This window comes from Lotus japonicus, chromosome 5, assembly GCF_012489685.1.
Source record: "Lotus japonicus ecotype B-129 chromosome 5, LjGifu_v1.2".
Classification (NCBI taxonomy): Eukaryota; Viridiplantae; Streptophyta; class Magnoliopsida; order Fabales; family Fabaceae; genus Lotus; species Lotus japonicus.
Genome location: NC_080045.1, coordinates 31,622,605 through 31,637,996, shown reverse-complemented (window position 1 = coordinate 31,637,996; position 15,392 = coordinate 31,622,605). Strand labels below are relative to the sequence as shown.

The 15,392-nt window shown below is 40.7% G+C and overlaps 1 protein-coding gene across 1 annotated transcript; it reads right to left on the bottom strand.

Annotated features, from left to right (window-relative positions):
* Positions 1-8,463: 8,463 nt before the first annotated feature.
* Positions 8,464-9,498, bottom strand: LOC130719438 (uncharacterized mitochondrial protein AtMg00810-like). The gene is made up of 3 exons (XM_057570067.1): positions 9,303-9,498; positions 9,022-9,218; positions 8,464-8,979 (listed from the first exon to the last, which is right to left on the bottom strand). The coding sequence occupies exons 1-3, from the start codon at positions 9,496-9,498 to the stop codon at positions 8,464-8,466; spliced, it is 909 nt and encodes a 302-aa protein (XP_057426050.1).
* Positions 9,499-15,392: the final 5,894 nt, after the last annotated feature.

Below are 15,392 nucleotides of genomic sequence, written 5' to 3'. Positions count from 1 at the left end.
GGCTTCGGCTGACAATGTAGATGATGCATCTGCTACTATGTTTTTGAGATTGACTTACATGCTATGTGCTATGTGGGTAATCTAGGATGTGTGGTGCAAGATTTATATGCTAAGTGCTACGTGTTTATTCTGAGATGCATTGATATATGACATGATTGATGACTGTGATGATTTAACTATGTCTTGCACTCATATCTGTGATTCTGAGTAGTGAGAATAGCGGGCAGGTCATGCCGATTTTATTTTGAGAGTTTTGAGAAAGTTTGATAGGGCGAATGAGATTCGGGCCTTGTTATGGTGTTTATGGATCGAGACATTCTCTGGAGTCATTTGGGATTGGGAGATCCGGGGAACTTATAAGATTCGCGATAAGATTAAAAGGATCTCATTTTGTAAAGAAAACTCATAAGACATTAAACAACCTCTAAAACCTTCAAATAATGATAATAAACTCGAAAGGAAGCTTAGGATGAAGATCTTAGTTTTGGAAAACGAGAAGTGTCGTCGGATCCAAGTGTTGAGAAAGTTGAGAAGTTTTGAGTATGTTGATACTCTTGTGCTGTGGGAGCAGTTATGTCGTTGGGCTATCCGAGGGATAAGCCGGGAGACTGATAGTTTTCGAGTATGTCGATACTCTTTGCTCGCTGAGCAGTTTTTGATCATCGGATGGAGATGAGTCGGATGATTCGAGGAATCATCATGAGTTAAGTTTATGCCTTCGGGTACAGTTTATGCCTTCGGGTACAGTTATACCTTCGGGTACAGTTTATGCCTTCGGGTACAGTTTATACCTTCGGGTACAGTTTATGCCTTCGGGTACAGTTTATGCCTTCGGGTACAGTTTATGCCTTCGGGTACAGTTTATACCTTCGGGTACAGTTTATACCTTCGGGTACAGTTTTTGCCTTCGGGTACAGTTTATGCCTTCGGGTACAGTTTATACCTTCGGGTAATTCGGACATCGACGGGGGATATGATCGACCGTGAGGTTAGGATCGACCTGTTGATTGTCGGGCATAGCGGAGGGAAAAGTCGACCCGCATGGTTAGGACTGATCCGGCTATGTCAAGGTGGTAAGTGACAGTCGAGGGTTATGGTCGACACAATGCCAGTGTTAGGACCGACTCGATCGTGCCCGGCCTATTCTTTCTGGAACCGTCGAGAGTGACGTTGCATTGACATATCATGCACTCTAATTGTATCGTTATGTGTTTTGATGAGTAGATGTTGATAGATATCGTTATGTGCTTTGATGATGGAATTGTACTAGAGTGTTGATAACATGCTATGTTTAAACCTTAGGGTAGACAATGCAGAACTTATATGTATATATATAACATATATATCTATACCCCTTATACTTTACCTGTTGTCTTGTATTCTCTATACTATATTCCGTAAGTTGACCCTTGCGCGTGCTACCTGTGTTTGGGGGGCTATGTATGCCCTTTTTGTCAGATGTCGTCGATGCATTCTTTCGTGATTCTTCGTCATTCGGGGAAGACCCGGAGCAAAATGACTACTACTGAGCCTTTGACGTGGACCCGGACTTCATGCATGACCAGATGAGAGTCGATGATGGAAGTATGGGGGATGGGTGTTTAGAGTCTACTAAGGTTGGGTGTTAGTGTCCTAGCTCTGACTTATTCTTATTTTTGGAGGGCTTGTGTTGCTGACACTTGACCTATCATTTTGGGGATTGTACATTTTGCCTACGGGCGTTACACTTTTCTACTTTCCGTCACTGGAGGTTACTCGTGACGAGGTCGCTACTTACAGCGGGGAATGTTATATGTATTGTGTATTAGTTCTGTTACCTTTCGCATTTGGGTTTTATTTATTTCAGTCTTAGTTGTCATCAAAAAAAATATTTACGTTTTTCCGCATTAAGTTTATTTTGGTTACTAAAGTGACGCCACCGAAATCGGGGTGTTACACTTCCAAGACATCACGACTACATGGTTTCCTAGATCTGCGGTGGTCTTAGGCGTGATCGACGAGGGGGCTAGACGGTGGAACTTTTACTGGTTGCAATGAAGGGTTTGTGAAGGTGGAGATTCTGTAACATGTTGTTGAGGTCGATGGTGGGTCTCGCAGTAGCTTTTGGTGGCTACCAGAGGACTTCATTGAGGCATGGTGGTTGGAGGTCTTCATTCTCTACTTAGTTACTCAAGCAATGAATTTCAGGTTTATTTGAAGATTTTTTTGGTTGGTAAGCAGCAACACATACAAAAATAAAACAAGGGAGAGTAAAAAGGGATTGATATCATATGAGAAAGTTGATGGAATTGGATTTCATCATTTAACTACTTAATAACCTATGATTCTATATGCAAATTCATTCTTACCCATGATTCATCTACACTAGTTTAACCACTATTCTAATCATCAATTTCTTGAGTAATAAAGAAAGCAAGTAGCACTAAGCGTAGATGTTTCTTAAACTAACCCTATTCCTAGACCTTAGATTCATTAGATGATGTTATCTAGTTTAGATTCAAACAATTAGTTCCCACCAATTAATATATCAAATCCAAGTTTAGGTTTTAGTAAATCACACTAATACAAGCATTAAAAACAAGATAGATCATTGAAACCATGACATAGAAACATGAATTTTTATATGAAAATCAAGATAAGTACATAGAAGTCAAATGGTTACGTACATCCAATTCCAACATGAAGGTTTAGCTATCCATAGATATGGATGCTATTCCAGCTTAAGCTTAACTAATAAGAAGTATATGGTTTGTCCATTGTCGGTGTGTCCCCAGCTCGGCAGAAGGTTCAAGAGTCTATAACTTCCTTTCTTTTTCTCTTCCTTTCTTTCTTTGGCGTAGCTTCCTCTCTTACATCGAATCATACAAAATATTCAAGGTGCGCAATTAAAACATATCATGTAGATCAAGAGAAAATCATTGAACCATGTGATACAAACAATATTTTCATATAGAAATCAAGACAACATACTCAAAGGTCACATCTAATCCCAACAATAAAAACTTAATTAGGCCGCGTTCGAGGTGGTTTTTGGTTTTTAAGTTTTAAAATTTTTAAAAATCAAAACTAGTTTTCAGTTTTATAAATCCAGTTTTAGTTTTTTTCTTGTTTGTGGTTTCAAGTTTTATTAAAAGTTGTTGTGAAGTTTATAAATCCACAATTATTACAACAATTATCAACTTTTTAAATTCACCAGTATGGATGCATGGTAGCAGCGACATGATAATGGAGGGGCCAGGTAGTGGTTAATGTTACCTTGAGGCGGAAACACTGGTGGTCGAAGGTGGCCATGGTAGCGGCTGTGGTGGCCTGGTGGTTGAGGTTGTGGCAATGGTGGGGGTGGTGGCAGTAGTAGAGTTGTAATGTTGTGGTGGTGCCAACGTCAGCGGTGACATTGTGTTTACCCAGATATCCAAATCTTAACAAATTAAAGAGAGGCTAAATTTAACTCCTTTTATTGGTTTCTTTAATTGATATTATTGTGCCCAAAATATATTTCAAAATAATTCAGAGTAAAAAGAAATGCAGGAAAGTATAGAATAAAATTTAAGAAAGATCAAAGAGTAAACTGGGAATAAACATGGTATCAATTTATGAATGGTTTCGCATGAAACATACTTTAGATTTTCGGTATTCTATTAGTCACTATGGTTGGACTTTGAGCATTCTTTGAGAACGATTTCGAGCAATGTTTGCGAACCCTGATTCTAGATACAACTTTGCTATTAATAAGCCTAAAATATACAATAACGGCTAACGGTCGAAGAATCTCGACCTTACACGTGTCCTAATTGACATATGCGATTTCCACGTCTTGCTCATCTTCAACAGCTCAAAATTGCTAGTTTGAATGCTAGTTGTTACTGCCTCGAAATGCTTGGTCGAAAACTTCCATCTAAAGCAGACAATCCCCCAAGTGTCCATTTAGTTTTGACTTAAACCTTCCTCTAGAATCGGTGGAAAATACACTAGGAAACAACTTGATCAAAAACTACATCTTCATTTCATGTTAACCTTGTAATTTGACTTTTCAAAACTCAGTGAAAATTTTCAGGTTAATGTTAGGAGAAATAGAATGAAGAGAAAGCATAAGAGAAAGATGTGCTAGGATTTCATTGGAGGCAAACAATAGTCCAAGAGTATTACAATAAGAGACAAAGCAAAGTATAAATAGGTAAAGAGTAAAAGACTATACTACCCATAAAACCTAAATAATAAAATAAGGAAATATTATCTAATATCCCCCTCAAACTCACGATGCAATAACAGGAACATGAAGCATCGAGAGTTTGCCAATCAAGAAATGAAAATGCCTAGCAGAATGAGACTTAGTAAACAGGTCAGCAAGCTGCATGGAGGAGGACACAAAGGGCAAGGTGATAGTCCGCTGCTGAAAATGGTGCCTAGTGAAATGACAATCAATCTCAATGTGCTTGGGAAGTGTAACATCCTGACTTGACGACTGGCCTCACGGTAACAACACGAGTCTTTTCAGCGCGCTTTGTCCTCACTCGCGCACTTCCTGGGAAGTTTTCCCAGGAGGTCACCCATCATAATATTGCTCCAAGGCTAGCACACTTAACCATGAAGTTCTTATGAGTTGGGCTCCCGAAAAGAAGTTGCAACTTGTTGTTATGGGAAGTACAACCAAATCATATATGCCCTCCTCAACTGTATAGTCCATCCCTACACAGTCTCAGAATACCTCTTGTTCGGGTGTGGTGCGTCCCTCCACATAGAAGGCGATCAATCCTCGCCCTCGTCAGCTCAAGGCATCACAGGCCCACCAACTTCCGCTTGGTTCGTCCTCGAACCACACCGTACTGGGAGAGGTCGGCTCTGATACCACAATGTAACACCCCGATTTCCGGGTGTCACTTAAGTAACTTAAAAATAAACCTTAAGCGGAAAACAAGTATTTTTTTTTCGTTTGATTCTTTTGTTGAAATGGAAACGATATAAAAATAAAGACATAAACCCGCCAAATTAAACCTAACCGATGTACATCATATAAACATGTACATCCTCAGCTGCACTCCAACGTCACGCGCACTCGCAGTGACTCCAAAGTAGTGTGCCCGTAGGCAAATATTTACAGATCCAGAAACGTGAGTGAGAAAGTTATAATTACAGTCCACTAGGAGAAAGTCGGCCTCAAAATGGCCTAAGAAAAGACCCCTACAAACCGACTGACTCTCTGTGATCCTCCAGCTAGAGAACTACACAAAACGCCATGCGTCGGGAACCTACCCTGTCCCAAAACAAAACGAATCAGAGCTCTACACAAAATATGACTCCTACCTAAACCTACCCTCCAATACCGCTCAAGGCTCCTCCTCCTCCTCCTCGTCAGATGAAGATGAAGTCGTAGGTGGTCTCCGGCCACTGCCTGGTCCCCAGCGCACCGAAGGTGGTAGGTTGAAGCTCAGCGTCATGCGTCGTAGAACTCCCTTCGTCAGTCGTCCACGCTCATCAGTCCGGTCCTCCATGACCCTTCCCCGGTACGTCGCCCGATGACCCACAAGATCGATCACCCAAGCGGTGGGGGCATGTCGGTCAACCAGCTCAAACCTGATCCCCCCCCGAGGGAGAGACCATCGAAAACCAATCCGCCATCAACATCTGGCAGCAGGCCGACCGCCCAAACACAAACATGAAACCAAAACCAAGGCGCTAGGGTCAACTCACGGAATAGAGTAATTATACAGACAACATGTGATTGGGGTATAGATATATATGTTTATGTATACATAAATATATTCCTAGCATGTTATCGGCTCTAACAATAATTCGATAATTCAAACAGCATACAATTCCAGTCAGGGTGAATGTATGCGTGAAATGCAATTCAAAATGATCCGGATAGTTGTTTGGGATAAGCACCATCGAGACTGCCCTACACCGGCCTAGTGTCGACAACTCTGCTCGGGTGTCGCTTACAAACCCATGCATAGTCAGATCAGTCCCAACCACCCTAGGTCGTACCACTCTGCCCGCTATGCCGAAGATACACCTAGGTGTTCTTCGATGAAGGCCGTCCCAACCTTCGTGAAGCCGTCCCAACTTCACCGAGGCCCAATCTTTCGACCGTTAAAGCCCCGAATGTATGCATGATGCAATATGGTTAGCCAAACATCGAATCGTCCTCGCACGTGCATGTTTAACTAAGAGAAGATCCCAATGTAAAAACCCAAGTGTTTAAGGTCGACCAAGACGACATAAACCCCAACGGAAGAGTACTAGAGTACTCGGTGGCCTCCTCTCGTCACCATGGATCGCCTCTGTGGCTTCCACCAATTCCCAAATAGCTACAAGACTTGTCGACACTTCCCCGTCTTTCGCAATCATAACCAATTCAAGTTCCCTATGGTTTATTCGTTAATGAAAACGTTTCAAATTGAATTAGTCAGGTTATGAGTTTAATTCTTGAAGACTAAGTTCTCTAGGGTCTCTAGTTCCAAGATTCTATTCATTCTAAGTTTGCCAAAATCCCACCAATTGTAACCCCCGGGAAAGTCTAAGTATACAAACGATGGCTAGGTCTCAAACCTCGGGTTTGGACTTGCCTAGGGTTGTTCATCCAACTCGAAATATCAAAAGGAATCAATTCAGTGATTCTTCGCTCCGAAATCGCGTCAAGGCGCACAATTTAATACAACATAAACATCACATGTCATGAAAACAACATAGCAATAATTCATCATCATATTCAATATCAAAGTAATACACAAGTCGAATTTATCGACGCCTATCATGCAATCTTAGCTAATAGGTAAGTTTCCCTAACCTCGAGTTGCTCCAGCCTCGCGGTATAGGTTCTCCTCAAAGTATAGCTCCGTAGTACCCAAAGTTCCTTCAACTGAACCTTGGAGAAAACAAAGCAGAAATCAAAATAAAATCGATTAGCTCGATCACAACACAGCTAATTAACGATAGACAAAGCGTTTGAAGCTTCAGAGTACATCAATCGAGCACGAGAGGACGAGTTATCGCAAAAACGAAATCCTCCCCCCTTAAAACATGCTCTCGGCCATAATGGGAAAAGGGTTCCGGCGCTTTTTCTTCGATCTAATTTAATTCCTAGGTAGTTTTAGGGTAAAACTAGGGTAAAGAAACTGTCGGAAAAAATTTTAGAACGATCGGGTCGAATTACGACTAGTTAGGGGCATTTTGGTCCAAAATTAAAGCTCAAAAACTCAAAGTTGAAACTTCGGAAATTTTTTTTGATGGGGTTGTTCCCAACGGCATTTGTAGCAACTAATCCTAAAGGCACTAAGTCGGATTGTGGTTTTTTGACGATAAAGTTTCAATATGTGCGCAAAAGGGTTTTTATACAGTTTTTCAGATCCTCGGCGACTCGATCGAAATTGGCGCACAACGGCGAGTGTTCTAGGTTGTTGGGTAAGTATAGAAGGTAGTTCAAAAGAAAAATCGGGAAAATCGAACAATTTTACGAAAAGCTCGAAACTTTGAGCTCAGAAAGAGATAAAGAAACGCGATAAAAAGAATGATCAGAGGTAAGAATCAAGTAGATTACCTCTGTGCCGTGAAATAGAGACAAACAACTCGAAGATCGGTCAAGAAACGACGAAGTTCTTCCTCCCTCTTCTCTCCTCCAAGCTCGCGGCCTCAAGGTGGGAATGTGGTGAGTTTTTGTGATTTTTTTACTATTTATAGGAGAGTGAAATCGCGGGAAAATGAATATTTCGCGATTCCGATTTTTGCAGCACGTTCATCGGTGAATTCTAAGCGAGATTCTGGCGACAGAATTCTAGAACTCAAAACAAATATCTTGAATTTGAGGAAAACGATCCAAAAGGGGTGTAAGTTAATTTGCCCCGAAAAACTACATTTTGCTGTGAAAGTCGGATGACAAAACTTCTTCCTGAAGAAAGATTGGAAACGTCGAAAGAAATCTGGCTGCGCGGATGGAAACTTTGTTAGAAGCTCCGAATAGAAAAAGTCTTCATTCAGCGACGGAATTTAGAGTTTTTAAAGAAAAGAATTTAGCGTCGTCGGACTTCCGAGAAGTGAAACCTATCGTGCGTACAGTCCAGGGTTCCGAAATGAAACACTGGTCGAGGGAAAAATAAAGAGAACTTCTTATTTTTCCAAGGATTTTCAATTTCGCTTAAACGTTACTTTAAGAGCCGAATTAGCCTATTCTGGACACTCTCTCCATAAGGCGGGTGTGCAGACGACTCGCACTAACTCCTAAAACGACTATGGTACTATCCTCAAGCAATTCCTGAACTTTCTTCTTCATTAAACTTTCCCAAACTGTAAATTCCTGTCACGCTTACACCGATCCTACGCTTGAGTCGAAAATTAAACATTAAATCCAGTTCTGCAAATCCGGGTCTTACAGGAAGTTCATGAAAGACTGAGTTGCGAGTGATTTGAATGACACTCATATTATCACAATACATAGGAGTAGGTGCAGAGAGGGAGACACCCATGGATTCAAGTAGCCAACGCACCCAAACAATTTCTGCAGTGGTGGATGCCACTGGCACGATATTCAGCTTCAGTAAAAAATCGAGAGACAACATCTTGCTTCTTACTTTTCCAAGAAATGAGAGAATCTACAAGGAAAATGCAAAAATCAGTTGTAGATTTCCTATCAGAGGGAGAACCATCCCAATCAGCATCAGAGTAAGCACGCAGCTCCAATGAGGATGAGGAAGGGAATAAGAGGCTTTGAAACTGAGTACCCCGAAGATAACGAAGAATGCGAAGAACAGCTGCCCAATGAACTATAGTAGGGGAGGAAACAAACTGACTAACAACATGCACTGCATAGGCAATGTCGGGTCGAGTAATTGTAAGATACACCAAGCTGCCAACAAGAGTATGATACAAAGTATGATCTTCCAAAGGGACACCATCAGATGAGTTATATCGAGTATTCAGTTTAACAGGAGTGTCAACTGCTTGAGTATCAGAGAGACGAGCTTGTGCAAGAATGGTGGCAATGTACTTAGATTGAGAGCGCAGATAACCTCAAGGGGAATAGTCAACCTCAATTCCCAAAAAGTAACGAAGAGTACCCAAATCTTTCATCTCAAATTGTTTAGCCAATTGAAGTTTCAAATTCGTAATCCCAACAACATCATCCTCAGTAATAATCATATCATCAACATAAAGAGAGAGCAAAATACAACTATGAGGAGAGCTTTTGACAAACAATGCAGAGTCATGGGGGCTGGAGGTGAAACCTAGGGATTCAATCACAATGGAAAACTTCTCAAACCCAGCACGAGGGGCTTGTTTAAGCCCTTAGAGAGCCTTCTTCAATTTACAAACTGCACTAGGATTATGAGAAACACCTGGTGGAGGAACCATATAAACCTCTTCTTTTAGATCACCATTTAAGAAGGCATTTTTAACATCTAGTTGGGAAATATGCCACTGACGAACAGACGCAACCACAATAAGGGTCCGAATAGTGGACATTTTAGCAACAGGAGCAAAGGTTTTTTTCATAATCCATACCATACTGCTAAGAAAACCCCTTAGCAACTAAACGAGCTTTGTATCTCTCAATTGGCCCATCAGACTTGGTTTTGATCCCAACGAGAACCAATTGTAGTTTTTCCTTGTGGAAGAGAGACAAGTTCCCAAGTATTTGTCTTGTGTAGAGCAGAAAGTTCTTCTTCCATAGCCTGCTGCCAACAAGGATCAAGAACTGCCTCTTTATAGGAGGAGGGCTCAGACAAGCTATGAATAGAGGTTAAAAATGAAGCAAATGAAGTGGAATAGAGAGAATAAACAAAATCAGGCTTTTGAGTGGACTTACGGTCACGTTGAGGATGATGAGGTTGAGGATCTACAATCTCAGAAGCTGCTTGGGGAGGCATGGGGACAGATGAAGCTTCAGGAGTAGCAGAACTACTAGTGTCAACCCTGCAAAGCTCAACATGAGAGTTAGTTTGACTATGGGGAACAAGAGGAGCATCTGTGATGTCCGAATCTGTAGAAAAGGGATCAATGCGAATGAGATTAGATTTGGTAAGATCATGTGTACTAGAAGGAACAATGTAAAAAGGAATATGTTCAAGAAATACGACATGGCGAGAGACGTACAATTTTTTACTTGTAGGGTCATAACAACGATAACCTTTTTTACTATCACCATAACCAAGAAAGACACAAATTGAGGAACGAGATCACAACTTACTGCGTTCTACATGCGGACGAAGAACAAAACAAGTAGAACCGAAGACTCGCAATGTAGAATAATCAGGAGCATAACCATATAGTTTTTCAAAAGGGGACAAACCTGAAGTGAAAGAGGTAGGGATTCGGTTAATGACATGAACAGAAGTGAGGACAACTTCCCCCCAAAACTCACTAGGAACAAAAGCAGGCAGGAGAAGAGAACAAGCAGTTTAACAATATGGCGATGTTTTCTTTCAGCAACTCCATTCTATTCAGGAGTATCGGTACAAGAGGTTTGATGAGAAGTACCATCATATGCAAGTAGTTCAGTAAATTTGTTAGAAGTATACTCACCACCTAAATCACATCGAAAGAACTTAATAACAACATTATGTTGAGTTTTAACCATATCACGGAACATATGATAGACTGTTATCAAATCAGAACGATGTTTCATAAGATAAACCCAACAGTAACGAGTGCAATCATCAATGAAAGATACATAATATCTAGAACCACCTTTGTAAGACCCAAGTTTTTAAGCTTAGAATAAGTGGAAGAGATTTCCATTTACGATTAGGCTTGATGTATCGTGAAGGAAAACCTGAACAAGAGTTTATCGAATGGAAGATATTTATGAAGGAGAAAATTCAGGAAAAGTCTAAGGATTGTACCAAAGTCGATAAAAGTTATAGCACGATCGTTATACGCTTAAACCTAGGTCAGAAACCCTAGTATATAGCTAGTTTTCACTTTTAGGCACGATGGAAGTTAATTCCAAAAATCTTCAGAGAAATGTTAGAACTTCTCTATTTCCATATATCACAATCGTTTCGAGACGAAACTCTAGGATCTACGAACGTCCGATTCCAATCATCGGAAGTTTGCCGAAACCGAAACCCTGGTATTTCAAAACCCTAGAATCACCCGACTATGAGGACTTTTTCTATTCGGAACATCAAATGAAGATTCCACACGCGTACACCCATTTCTCTTGATGATTCCAATCTTTCTTCAGAAGGAAGTTTTCTATTCCGACATCCGATGCAAAAAGCAACTTATCGGGTAAAATAGTTTTACACCGACTTTGCATTAGTTACCAAAAATACAAGGAGACCTCATTTTAGTTTTGGAATTCTTTCCCCAAAACATATCTTAGAATTCACGGAGAATGAAGCCGGAAAAATCAGATTCGCGAAACTTTCATTTTACCGCGTTTTGACAACCTCTATATATAGCCAAGAATGAGAAAATATCACAAAATCTTACCCATTTCCACCAAGAGGGCCGCGAGTTTGTATAGGGGAGGAGGAGAAGAGATTTTCTTCATTTCTTGCTTGATCGTCGATTAATCAGTTGCTACTTCAAGGTTTCGAGGTATAGTCGCTAATCCTTACCTCTGATCGCTTTTTCCATAGCTTTTCTATAGACTTTTCTGAGCTGATAGTTTTGAGGTTTTTGCAAAACTATCCTGAATATTTCATTTTTGATTCTAAACATCTTCCTTACGTGCCCAAGATCACTTCTGTCGGATTAGTTTTTCCGTTATGTCGCCGGAATTCCGCCGGAATCAATTTTAGCCTCAAATACCCATTTTTGGAGTAAAGCTTCAACCTTTGGGCTGAAAACTATCTCCTTAGCTTAGTTCTAGTAGGATTAGTTGTCATAAACGCCGTTAGTGACGTCCCTGTCAAATTTGCTTTTTGGGATTTCAGTTTTGAAATTCTAAGTTAAAAATCATGACCAAAATACCCCTGCGACAGTTTTTGATCCGATAATTTTTCCGAGTTTAGAATACCCTTAGTTACGGCTAATGAAAGCATAGGAACCAAGTTTGATCGAAGAAAAATCGAACCCTACAATTACCTAAAGTGGCCGAGACCTATAGGGGGGAGGAGGAAAATTTCCTTTTCCGAAAACTTGTCCTTTCGCGCTAGATTATCGTACCTCGGAGTATATACTACTTCGTGTAACCTTAGTGAGTATTGATAGCTTAGTTTCCGATAGATTTTGATGGAATTCTGTGGTTTACTCTAAAGGTTCTTTTGAAGAATTTCCTGAAGATCAAGGAGCTCATTGTGAAGGAACGTTTGAGGAGAACGCTGGAATAACTAGAGGTAAGGGCAACTTACCTTGCTAGTTAATGCTTTAGGTGTCGATGAATTCGACTTGATTTATTGTTTATGCACTTGTTTGTGTTTGACTGGTAAAATGTTTTCTGAGGCTTCGGCTGACAATGTAGATGATTCATCTACTGGATGCTTTTGAGATTGAATTTCATGCTAAGTGCTAAGTGGGTAATTTAGGATGTGTGGTGCATGCTTTATATGCTAAGTGCTACGTGGTTATTGCATAATATGTGGATATATGACATGCTGGTTGATTGGGCTGAGTTATTTATGCTTTTGTAATGAAATCTGAGATTCTGTGTAGTGAGAATAGCGGGCAGGTCATGCCGATTTTATTTTGAGAGTTTTGAGAAAGTTTGATAGGACGAATGAGATTCGAGCCTTGTATGGTTTTAGTGGATCGAGACATTCTCTGGAGTCATTTGGGATTAGGAGATCCCGAGAACTTATAAGATTTGCGATAAGATAAAGTGGAAACTATTTTGTAAGGAAAACTCATAAGACATTAAACAACCTGTAAACCTTTTAATAATGATAATAATCTCGAAGGAAAGCTTAGGAGTCAAATCTTAGTTTTTGGAAAACGAGAAGTGTCGTCGGTGTAAGATCAAGATTTGTTCATGTGGTACAACTCTATGTTTTGATGATAACAAGTATTTATTTGTGGATGAACAACTATGATACTCTAATGTTTGTCTTGAGTGTTTTGACAAACAGGTTTTGATTCTGACACCAGAAGATATATTCGTCAGAGGATCTGAAGATCAGAAGATCTGAAGATAAGAGGATCTGAGGATCAGAGGATCTGAAGATCAGAGGATCTGAGGATCAGAGGATCTGAGGATCAGAGGATCTGAGGATCTGAGGATCAGAGGATCAGAGGATCAGAGGATCAGAAGATCAGAAGATCTAAGGATCAGAAGATCTGAAGACCAGAAGCTCTGAGGGACCAGAGGCTCTGAAGGTCCAGAAGCTCTGAAGGTCCAGAAGCAGAAGTTACGAAGGTTAGAGGATCCAAGCATCCCTCTGACTCTGATCACCAAGCTTCACAAGTTCCAACACGAAGCATAACTCTGATCAGAAGTCATTGGTTAAAGGCAAATGTCTCTATCAAGAAGTACAAGAGCAGTGTACTATTCTGACAAGCCTACCTACCAAGGTTCAGCCACAGCAGGTTCTGGAAGTTCCAGAAATGCCCTCCAACGGTCATATTCTCTCAACAGAAATATCCTTTGCACCTTGGACTATAAAAGGCTGAAGAAAAGAAGAAAGCTAAGAGAGAGAAACCAAGAGCTGCAATACAAGAAAAGATTCAAGCTTCTACTTTCTTCATCTGTTCTTATTTAGTTTACACTCAGCTTATTTAGAAGCAAACCTTTGTAAACACCAACCTCAAACAGTTGTTTGATTTTCCTTAAGGGACCGGGTAGGTCAGTATCCTTAAGAAGACTAAGAGAGTGAATCTTAGTGGTGATTCCTTTAGGAGATCAAGGTTGATCGGATCCTAGAGAAGACTAAGAGAGTGAATTTTGGTGTGAGCTAAGTCAGTGTATTGTTAGTGGGTTTCAAGTGCAGTTGTAACAATTATCTGATTAGTGGATTGCCTTCATTCTAAGAAGGAAGAAATCACCTTAACGGGTGGACTGGATTAGCTTGAGGGATTTATCAAGTGAACCAGGATAAAATACTTGTGTGCTTCTCTCTTCTCTCTATCTTTATCCGCTACACCTTCTATCTCAGAGAAACCGAAAAGATTTACTTTAAATCTTAAGGGGAAAGTTTTATATACAAAACTCTATTCAACCCCCCCCCCCTTCTAGTCGTTTTTCACACCTTCAGTCGGATCCAAGTGTTGAGATATTGAGAGGTTTTGAGTATGTTGATACTCTTGTACTCTGGGAGCAGTTGTGTTGTTGGGCTGTCTGAGAGATAAGCCGGGAAACGGGTAGTTTCCGAGCATGTTGATGCTCTTTGCTCGTTGAGCAGTGTTGACCATCGGATAGAGATGAGTCGGATGATTTGGAGATCATCATGAGATACAGTTTATGCCTTCGGGTACAGTTTATGCCTTCGAGTACAGTTTATGCCTTCGGGTAATTCGGACATCGACGGGGGATATGATCGACCGTGAGGTTAGGATCGACCTATTGATTGTCGGGCATAGCGGAGGGAAAAGTCGACCCGCAGGGTTAGGACTGATCCGGCTATGTCAAGGTTGTAAGTGACACTCGGGGGTTAGGGTCGACACAATGCCAGTGTTAGGACCGACTCGATCGTGCCCAGCCTACTCTTTCTGGAACCGTCGTGAGTGACGTTGCCTTGACATATCATGCACTCTAATTGTATTCGCTGAGATTTGGATGAGTTGATGTTGATAAACATCGTTAAGTGTTTTGATTAGTAGATGTTGATAAATATCGTTAAGTGTTTTGATGAGTAGATATTGATAAATATCGTTACGTGCTTTGATGATTGAATTGTACTAGAGATTTGATAACATGCTATGTTTAAATCTTAGGGTAGACAATGCAGAACTTATATGTATATATACAACATATATATATATACCCCTTATACTTTACCTGTTGTCTTGTATTCTCTATACTATATTCCGTAAGTTGACCCTTGCGCGTGCTACCTGTGTTTGGGGGGGCTATGTATGCCCTTTTTGTCAGATGTCGTTGATGGATTCTTCCGTGATTCTTCATCGTTCGGGGAAGACCCGGAGCGAAATGACTACTACTGAGCCTTCGGCGTGGACCCGGACTTCAGGCATGACCAGATGAGAGTCGATGATGGAAGTATAGGGGATGGGTGTTTAGAGTAGTCTACTAAGGTTGGGTGTTAGTGTCATAGCTCTGACTTATTCTTATTTTGAGTGCTTGTGTTGCTGACACTTGACCTATCCTTTTGGGGATTGTACATTTTGCCTACGGGCGTTACATGTTTCTTCTTTCCGTCACTGGAGGTTACTCGTGACGAGGTTGCTACTTACAGCGGGGGCTGTTATATATATTGTATATTAGTTCTGTTATTTTCTGCATTTGGGTATTACCTATTTCAGTCTTGTCCTAGTTATTATCGAAAAAAAAATATTCACGT

Excerpts from the sequence above, each read along its gene's own strand:
- LOC130719438 (XM_057570067.1), bottom strand. The coding sequence starts at position 9,498 with ATGGTATGGATTATGAAAAAAACCTTTGCTCCTGTTGCTAAAATGTCC. Across the intron at positions 9,219-9,302 it reads TCATAATCCTAGTGCAGTTT|GTTTCACCTCCAGCCCCCAT; the intron begins GTAAATTGAAGA and ends TTGAATCCCTAG. Across the intron at positions 8,980-9,021 it reads GTTACTTTTTGGGAATTGAG|TACATTGCCACCATTCTTGC; the intron begins GTTGACTATTCC and ends TCTCAATCTAAG.